The sequence below is a fragment of the Aethalodelphis obliquidens genome, unplaced genomic scaffold, assembly GCF_003676395.1.
Source record: "Aethalodelphis obliquidens isolate GAN/ISIS:26980383/991018 unplaced genomic scaffold, ASM367639v1 scaffold9, whole genome shotgun sequence".
Lineage (NCBI taxonomy): Eukaryota > Metazoa > Chordata > Mammalia > Artiodactyla > Delphinidae > Aethalodelphis > Aethalodelphis obliquidens.
In genome coordinates this window covers 7,632,661-7,642,383 of record NW_020837953.1, presented here as the reverse complement: position 1 = coordinate 7,642,383, position 9,723 = coordinate 7,632,661, and the positions used below count along the sequence as shown (strand labels likewise).

General features: G+C 54.6%; 1 protein-coding gene across 10 annotated transcripts in view; it reads right to left on the bottom strand.

The window, feature by feature from the left end:
* Positions 1-7,188: 7,188 nt before the first annotated feature.
* The window catches only part of SSBP3 (single stranded DNA binding protein 3), a 164,692-nt gene continuing 162,157 nt past the window's right edge, over positions 7,189-9,723 (bottom strand). For all 10 annotated transcript variants that reach the window (XM_027108434.1, XM_027108441.1, XM_027108440.1 and 7 more), the window contains one exon: positions 7,189-8,945. In XM_027108434.1, the coding sequence (XP_026964235.1) occupies positions 8,916-8,945 (30 nt within the window). In that variant the 3' untranslated portion in view covers positions 7,189-8,915. The remainder of the gene's footprint in view (positions 8,946-9,723) is intronic.

Here is a 9,723-nt window from a genome sequence, read left to right as displayed (position 1 = left end):
AGGCGGCGGGTGTGCAAAAGCAGGGGGGCGAGAAAGATCCTGGAGCACTGGGGAGTGGTTGGAAATGGGGAGCGCAGGGAGGGTGGGGGTGAGGCTGGAGGGGCAGCTCTCAAGGGCCTTGAATGCTGGCGCTTTAGGCTTCCCGAGATAAAATTTGTCCCCCACCCAAGGCAACTCTTGTCCTTTTCCCCAAGGGTAACCACAGCTTAGAGTTTCTCATGTAGCGCCATTAAAATGTATATGTATAATAAGGATGTATATATGTACATTGCTTAGTGTCATCCTATTTATAGACCATTCTGCACCTTCCTTTTTTCACCTAATACCTTGGCATCGCAGGATCTTGCCCCATCAGCACATATGAGCTATATTGTTTTTTTGAGCAGCTGCATTAATACCTGTCGATGGACATTCGAGTTATTTCTAGTTGTTAGCTATTACAAATAATGCTGCAGCGAGCATCCTTGTTCACGTATCTTAGAGTACTTCTGCCAGCGCAGCCATTGGATAAATTCCTAAGCAGAATTGCTGAGTCAAAGGGATTTTTTTAAAGAACACTCTGTGGGCGTGTGGAGGGCGAGTTGGCAGGGCGACTGTACCGAGTAGAGCTGGAGGCCACTGCGGTCATTCTCGGGTGAGTGGTGGTGGTGGCTTGAAGCCAGGCTGAGGGGGCAGAAGCCCCCTTGCTACTGGTGGGAGAATGGGGAGTGAGAGGGCGAAGCCAGCCTGGGTCTTGAGCGTGTGGGTCAGAGGCTGCAAGTAAGTGGGCCGTCAGCAGGTGACCTTGCAGCTTGAGAACTGCCCTGATAGGGTGCCAGTGTTACAGGGCAGGCCTGGGTGCTCATCCCAGCCCCTGGAGTGAGGACAGCCCTAGTGGTTGGCCTTCGTCTGTCCTCTTGGACCTTGCAGCTAAGCTGTGGAGCTTGGCACCCTCCGCTCTCTCCCTTCAAGCACCTTGCAGCTGGTCTGCAAAGTGAGGCAGGCAGGACTGGCGTTTCTATCCTCCCCATGCAGGTGAGGAGACTGCGGCTCAGACACCACGTGGTGTATTGTGAAGAACTGGGAAGTTCATATGTGATGACAGCTGCTTCCTCCATAGAGTTGTGCCTACCTCCCCAAATCCCAAACGCCCACCTACCTCATCCTCCCCACCCTCTTACCTTCCTCGTTAAACACAGGGAGGGAGGAAATACAGGATGATTTTCAGGCCCTATTTGGCCTTAGACTTGAGAACAGAGTACTCACCTAGTCAGAGCCAGTCTGGGAGAAGGAAGCAGGAGGACTGTGTGAGGAGGGTGGACGGGGATGTCCCACTATTAGTATAAAAGTCGCCCTATAGGGACTTGGACTTTTAAGCAACAGGCATTTGGAACCAAAATTTTGACACTGGCATTATGAGCACGTGTGAACGTGCTCTCATTTGGTCATGTATTTAAGTGTCATGTTGATCCATTAGAAAGCTCAATTCATTTCTGGCAGGCATCAGTGGACTGGGGAACGCCATTTCCAAGAGTCTCCTATATTCTACCTTCCACTCAGATCCTGAGTTTCCTCATCTGCAGAGTGGGAATAAAGCACCTCCCTTTCAGGTTTTCCCTACTTTGGGATTAACAGGCTGCATTTGACCAGGAGGTTTCAAGTAGATGGGTCTAGAGGTTTTCAGAAGCTCCGTGAAAAGGTGGGATTACTTCGGGGGGCCCTTTAGGCCGTCTCTGTCCTCTCCCAAGGCTGACTCAGGCTGGATGTAGGGCAGGTGCTCGCCAGAGGCTCTGTGACTTGCTGGGCTCTGTCCTTCAGCAGCAGGCCTGAGACTGGCGTAGGAGCAGGCCAGGGTCACCTCAGGCTTTAGACAGCATCTCCCTGCTTCCTCTTTTGTGGCGGGACAAAGTCCCTTAAAGTGTGTATGTGACCTGGGTGTCTCATACCATCTTCCCTTTAACATGAATACACAAATCACTGTGACTTATGGGGCCTACCTGCTTGGCTGCTGGAAGACCACCCTGTTATAGGGACCCTCTCCCCAGAGATGTCTGGGAACCTGCAGAGAATCCCAGTGTCCACTCCTCAGCTCAGGATGATAAGCTCTCAGCCACTTGGTTCGTTCCACGGGTGTCTGTGAGCATCTAGTATGGGTTAGGCATGAGGCAAGGCCCCAGGTAGAGAGCATTGAGCAAAACAAGGTCCCTACTGTCATGGAGTTTACATTCCAACGTGGGGAGACGGTGCAGAAAGAAAGGTATGTCAGAGGATCCAAAGGCAAGACTCTGAGACGGAGAGTTGTGGCGGCAGGCTTACTGGGGCGCACTCCCCAGAGACCCATGAGCAAGGGAGGAGGGCGTGACTGGGCAGGGGGAGCTGAGACCCCCGCGGGTCCTCTAGAGAGCTCAGTACCGGGTGGCCCTTCAGAGCCATCCCAAATCGAGGCCAAGTGGTCCCACGTCAGCCATTGGCCACTGGCCACCACCTGGGAGGAGGTGAAACCTTGGGTGAGGCAGTCCCCTGGGGACCAGGGCAGCACCCAGGAAGGGACACCGAGCCACCAGCAGCTGAGGACGGGGTGTGTTGGCCCTTACCTCACAGGGTGAGGCCTCTGTGAGAAGGTAGTGTTTGAGTAGAGGCTGAACGAAGTGTGGGGCAGGCTGGGAAGGCGCTGGGGAAAACGCGACCGCTCTGAGATGGGCGTGCGGTTGGTGTGTTTGTGGAGTAGCGAGGAGGCAGGGAGGCCCTGCTGGAGCACTGGCTCTGCCACCAGAACCCCACCCCGAACCCAGCCTGCAACCGCCAGCCCGCCCTTCTCTGCAGAGCTCGCAGAACCGGGCCTGGGGTGGTCTTCGGCAGAAGGAATACGAGTCACATCAGCAGAGTCTATGGAGATCTCTCGTAGAGGTCATGGAACAGCTGAAAAGCTGGGAGGGACTTAGAAGTCAGAGTGAGCTGGTTCTGACCCCATTTCTGCTCCTGAGAAGGGGTTTGTTTATCTTTCCCTCTGCCCTCCACCTGAGAGCCCGGAAACCAACGCCCCCTTGCCCAACACAGGTAGCCCCCTCTTCTTCCCCTCCCCACTGGCTCGCACACTTCCAGCGATGCGGAACTTATTACCTCTCGAAGCAGCCTCTCACTGGCTGCTAAGCATTCTCGCACTCGGGAGGAATGTCCTCCTTTAGCTTCAGTTCCGGGGTCCCAGCTCTGACTGCTGGGGCCTCACACCCCATCTGCTTTCTGAGCCAGGGGAGATTTGAAGCTGGGAATAATAGGCCTCAAAGCCAAATAGCCCAGTGTCTGCCTCCCACTGAGCCTCTAAGCCATTTCTCAATCCACAGCGTACCTCAGCCACCTGCTCCAGGCTGTATCACAGAGCAGGGACCCAGTGCTTCAGCTGGGCTGAGGATGGCAGGGTGGAGTGAGGCCAGCCTCTCCCCTGTTCGGGACACTGCTTTGGCTGTTGCCACCTGAGATCCTCAGTCTATCCCATGCCAGATGACCTGGCCATGTCTCCTCAAACCCAAAGCCTGTATCCAGGGGGCGGGCTTGTTGCCCCGGGGAAGAGTCTAGCCTGTCAGGAGCACCGTAGCCCCGCCCAGCTTTCTGTCACCCACCCCACAAAACACATCTGTCTCCTCATCCTCAGCTGGGCTGATGGAATCCAAGAATAGGCTAGAATTGGGGACTGAGCCCTGAGGTTCCCCACTACAGACCTCTAGGGGATCCAGCAATTCAGCTCCTTTTATAAGTCCCTAGTGTGTGCCAGGCCTTGTGCTGGGAGCCAGAGATACAGAATGAGACATGGTCCTCCAGGAGTTCCCAGCTGGCGCGTGGGCAGTGACAGAGTAGTCAGTCTCCTTTGGATCTGCTGAAGCCATAAAGGCCACCTCTTTCCCCACACCTGAGTACCTCCCCACAGGTGACAGCATGCAGTGGGGAGGAGTGCAGAAGTGACTGTACTCAGCAGGCATCCACTCACTCTGTGAACACTCCCTGAACACCTACTGGGTGCCAGGCCTCGTGCTGGGTCACTCACTCTGGGGACAAACACTCAGGCATGGTCCCAGGCTTCGAGGAACTCCCAGTCTGATGGGGGAGGCAGACGTTGAACCATTACAGCATAGGGGTCGTGGGGGCTCAAAGAAAGCCTTCACCTCAGCCTACAAGGCTTCCAGAAAGGCGGCCCACGTAAGCTGGATTCTAAAGGGCAAGTAGGACAGGCGTGCCGAGAGGGAAGAGCAGGAACAAAGGCCCCAGTGGGCAGCGATCCCTAAGGAGTTCTGCATCACTGGAGCATGCAGTGCTGAGGGTTGAGAACGAGCAGGAGAGGCCCGCAGGGCCTGAATGAGGCGAGGAGCGCGCCCCGGATCCCAGGCCGTGTGCGGCACTCTCCTCTCTGCAGCTTTCTTCCCGTGGTATCCGGGCACCTCACTCTCCTCACTGCCTCCTTTGCTAGTTCTTCCTGTTTCCCAGGGCCCTGGGCCCTTCTCCGTTCACTCTGCAGATGAGCTCAGTCTCATGGCTTTCAAGAGCATCTGAAGGCCAACAACTCCCCATGTCTCTAGCCGGGACCTGCCTGCTTGACTTCTTTACCTGGATGTTGAACAAGTGTCACCCCAACCTGCTCTTCCCGCAGCCCCCCTCACCTCGGTGACGGGCATCGCCAGCCTCCCACAGCCGTTTTGTTCCCCGCTGTATCCCTAGTGTTAGGACAGTCCTGGCATGTAACAGGCGCCCCATAAATATGTGAAGGGATGGATGGAAGAGTTTAAGGATGCTCAGGAGTGAGTGAGTGAGTTAGATCTTTGTGGGATTGGAAGGGCTGAGATGGAGGCAGGAAACCAAGCTGGTAGCTGAATGTCCAGGTAACAGATGCCAAAGACTGGGGCTCCATAGACACCTGCGAATGGAGAGGAGAGTGCCAGCACAGGGCAGGATGGACCCTCTTTCAGCACCCTGTCGCTTGGTCTGGTCTTCTGTTTCCAGTGCTCCCGCCCAGTGAGCCCAGGGAAGCTCCAGCTCCACTCAGTTCAGGGCAGAGCCCTCACAGAAGCCTGGGATGTACTCTGTGGAATCCTCAAGGGACAGCAGAGGCTGGGAGTCAGAGATTACCCAGGGTCACCCAGGGCATCAGGCTGAATGGCCCCAGCTGAGCCCAAACTGGAGTCCTGCTCTGGCTCTGTGCCTTGGTAGTTGCTGACCGCCCCCCTTCCAAGCCCCCTCCACACACACCTGTCCCCTGCCCCAGGCAGGCCCTGCCGGCATCAGCTAGTTTGCCTCAAGGCTCTCCTTTTCTGGATCCAGGGAGGGGTGCCCAGCCAGGAAGGACAGGGCCCTCACTTTGACTCCCAGGCTGGCTGGCCTCTAGAATTAGGCACTTGTGGGTAGTGATGAGTAGTAGGAAAGCAGCTGCTGAGCTGGGGCCTTTGGCCTGGCTTGTCCACTCCTGCCCAGGTTTCAGTGATGGGCTAAAGCCCTCCTCTGTGAAAGCATAGGAATGACACCCACCTTCTGCCTCTCACTCCGAGACCCTCATCCTGGCTGCAGAACCTGGATCTGGCCCGGCCCTGCTCTCAGTCAGGCCTGGACAGGGCAGGGTGGTGAAAACACTGGGGGGAACAGGAGCCTGTCCTCTCCTCAAAGACCTCTTGCTGAGAAGGCCAACCCCAAACCAGCCCTCAGCAGGGCCATGAGTGTGGCAAAGGCAACTCTGGGGGTGCTGGGGGGAATCACAGGCTGAGGGGTGTGTTAGGGTGCCTGGTGTTCGAACCCCGCGCCCAGCAGAGGTGGGCAGTGAGGCACACAGCAGGCTCTCATTACAGGCTGGGGGCCCTTTCCTTCCTCTCTGTAGGGGCCCCTGTGACCTGGGCTCCCTTCTCCAGGCCACTGCTCCCACCTGCGCCTGAGGCCTGCTCTGGGGAGCACAAGGGCAGCGAGGGTATGGAGTGGGTGCTTGCCCGTCATCTCCACCTTCTTTGCTCAGCACTGGGGCTGGCACGTGGCAGATGCTCAGTGCTGGTGAACAAACACCTCTTCAGGACTGTCAGTGCAGGTCAGTAACAGCCTGCGTCTCCTCATCTGTCCAACAGTGATGTTTTCCCAGTAGTTCAAAGACGTCTGTGCTGAGGAAGAGCCTAGGAAGCCTTATTCCCCGATGAGGACGGAAGGACAAATGGAATTTTCTAGGCCCTCCCAGATACTCCTCATACCCATTTAGATGCTCTCCAAAAGAGTAGTACCACCAACAGCTAACACTGCTGCTCTTACTACTTAAAAGGCACTGTTCTAAACACTTTACAAATGTCAACTTATCCTCACAACCACCACATGATAGGTAAACCATTATCCCCATTTTATAGATGAGGAAACTGAGGACAGAGGTTATGAACTAACTTGCTCAGGGCCACACAGATCCTGCAGGATCTGAAACTGGTCCCTTCAGACTTTGTAAAGGCGGGCTAAAGCCACACTTTGCTCAGACATCGTGTGTTTCCCTCCCCTCCTGCTGCGGGCCTGGCCCCAGAGCTCCAGGGAGGCAGAAAGTTCTACTTTCTAAATGTTGTTCAAATCAGCATCCACAGCTGCTGACTTGGTGGGCTTGCAGTAGTTCTTGCCTAGACAGCAGCTGGGACTGGGTCTCCCCAAATCTGTCCAGCCCCACCCAACCATCTTCCAGGATGTGGCCTGCACCGTTTTCAAACATTCAAGTCAAACTGTGCCACTCTCCAAATCTTTCAAGGGCTCCCTGTTGCCTTGGAGGTGAAAAAATAAAACTCAATGCCCCTGTGGCCCGGCACCCTAGGACCTGTGAAGCAAATTCCACCTGAAGGGAGAAAGCAGGGCATGGCTGCAGCCCATGGGGCCAGCCTAGCCGATGCTGACTCTCCACTGAAAACAGCACACCGGGAACCTTATCCAGAAAAATATACTCTGGCAAACCAGAATGCGTTTGTGAGATGAGAAACCGCACTGCCTTTTAGAATGTCCCCGAATATTTGAAGTGAGACAATGTCCTCCCAACCATCTTCCCCAACTCTCCACAGAAGATTAACATGCCCAGGAAAAGAAGGCCGACTCCTGAAACAGCACAAACCAAAATCTTGCCCTGCACCAGGAACAAAAATTCTGCCCAACCAGTTGCCTGGCATTTTGTAATCAGTATAATGAACTCCAACCCATGTTCCCCCCAAACATGTCAGGAAGGGCTGCGGAAAAAAGATGTCCCTTTAATAAAACGTTATCAACATATATCGTACACAAACTACAATGTATCATAATTACTTTTTTTTCCTCTCTTAATTCAGAACCAGACTACAAGGTAAGAAAAAACACAGAAACAGCTACAATGTTCCCAATAATCCGCACAAGGTCTTTTTTCAGGCAGATGATATCTCACATAATATGATATACATGGATCAGAAAGGGAGGGACGAAAACAAAGACCAGCTACAGGGGGGGAGGAGGAGGAGGAGGGGTGTAAATGTACAAAGAATTCTGGTGTCTTCAGGGCAAGACACAGAGGTTTCGATGGGGGGTGGTGAGGTGAGGGAGGCCACAAGTCACCCCTCCTGGGAGGGGACAGGCTCCACTGTTGCATTTGTTGGTTTTTGAAAATAAAAACAGGACCGGAAACAGCACATCTGTTTGGTTGCTGGCGTCCCCCCTGCCCCCCACAGCTATTCCAAAGTCTCTCTGTCCAGTTCCAAGCGCACACAGAGCAATTCTGGTCAATATCCCATTTTTGAAAAAGAAGAATCAAGAGGGGAAAAAAAAAGAAAACCCAAACTCCAGCCCTCCACTGCCCGCACACAGGAGGACGACGATTCGAGGAATGAGAACGCGGAGGTCACAGTTTCCATGTCCCAGGTCATAGCCATCCTGTCGGGGCGGCCTCCCCCACTCCGCTCCAGGCCACCACCCCGCTGGCAGGATTCTCACTGGGAAGACTGGGGTGGGGGCTGAGGAGGGGGCTGGAGGGCGGGATGCTGGGCGGGGAGAGGTCCAGAAGAGAGAGGAAGCAGTCCTGGGAACACAGTGCATGCCACTGGGTCGCAGCACAGCTCCGCTGGGGCGGGATCCTGAAAGCAGTCGGTGGTCTGGCCCCTCCGGCCACGTAACGGGGGAGGGGGTCTGGGGTCGAAGCTGTGCAGCTGCTGTCGCCACCTCGCCAGGAGACCAAGCAGAAACAAGACAGGTTCCTGCCCTTCCCTTGCCCGTCAGCACAAACCAAAAACCCCAAGTGGAAAAGGGTGACTCCTTTTTTCTTTCCCAAAAAGGCCGTTTGAAAGAAACCACCGATTGTAAACTGCCCAGTTTATTATAATTATTATTATTATTTTTAGATGGCTACAAAGACAGGTGAGATCTCACACCTAGACTAGCTTTCCTGGTGGAAGGGCTTGGGTACAGACAGACAACAGGGCTTGGGTTTTTGTTTTTTGTTTTTCATTTTTTGCTTTTTTTTGTCCTTTTTTTTTTTTTAAAGAAGAAAGCAAAGAGGTTGATTGGGGTGGGGGGGGCTTGCTAGAAGCTTCCATTTTTAAAAATTTTTCCCCCAAAAAACCCCCCTGAAAACAAATTAAAAAAATCCCAACAACGGTAAAACCCCCAACAAAAAACAACAAAAATGTGTCATGTACATAAAAGGTCCTTTTGGGAAAGGGCAAGGGGTGGGATTTTTCTGGTCATTGACTTGAAATGTATTTTTGAGTTTTGTCCTTCGTGTTTTATGGAATAAAAAGTTCGGCCTTTTTATTGCATGAAACTAAAATTGAGAAAGGTTGGGGGAGGGGAGGGGGAGGGTTGAGGGGGAGCAGGAGATGCCCCTCCCCCAGCTCCTGGGTAATGACACCTCACTTCTTCTTGCATAATTTCTGGCACCTTCCCGCCTGCAATGCCGGCTCTCTCAGCGTCTCAGAGAAGAGGAGGGGGGATCACACACTCATCGTCATGCTTGGAGAATACTGGAAGGGGAGAAGCAGAGAAGGGGGGTCATGAGGGCCAGGGTGTGGGAGAGCCCTGTGGAGATCTGACTGCACAGAGCTGGACTGGGGGTGGCTGGGCTGAGACACCCATGGTGGCACTGGGTGGGCAGGGGGCCAGCAGGCGGGACTTAGGAGCCACCTCTTGGCACCAGCCTGTGTCCCTGGCTCCTCTCCCCTGGCCCCTTTCCCTCTCCAAATCACCCCTTCTTTCCAAGCAAAGCAGCAGCGGCCCCTGCCGTCCCCTCATGGGGCCACAGACTGCAGAGAACCGGGGTCTGACGAGCCGGAGCACAGACAGGGTGCCCTGGGGTGGGAGCCGGCCTGGGGTTCTCAAAAGCTGCTTAACCATGACATCGTTTCTTCAGATGACACTGTAAATAGAGGCCCAATGTGAAAAAGGAGACGGCCAGCTCCTCTGCACCGAGACGCCCGGAAGTCACTGGTTGCGTGAAACTCCTTCCCCAGGACAGGAGGAAATAAGACTGGGACAGAGACCCAGTGGGCCAGAGCCCAGGGCTCGTCCAGCCACGTCAGCTTCTTCATTGCTGGAGGCGCTGCGCCTCCATGTGGATGCTTCGGGAAGGTCAGACTCAGGTAGCAGGGGTCAGCGCCAGGCAGTGGGGGAGGGGGGTGGGGGAGGTGAGGGCTCTGCACTTTGTGTGGAAAAATAACCGAGGTGAAAGGCCCACGACACAGCTGCCAGGACACTGGCCCAGCAGGCAGGTCTTGGTCAGGAGACTGAAACTTAAATCAACAG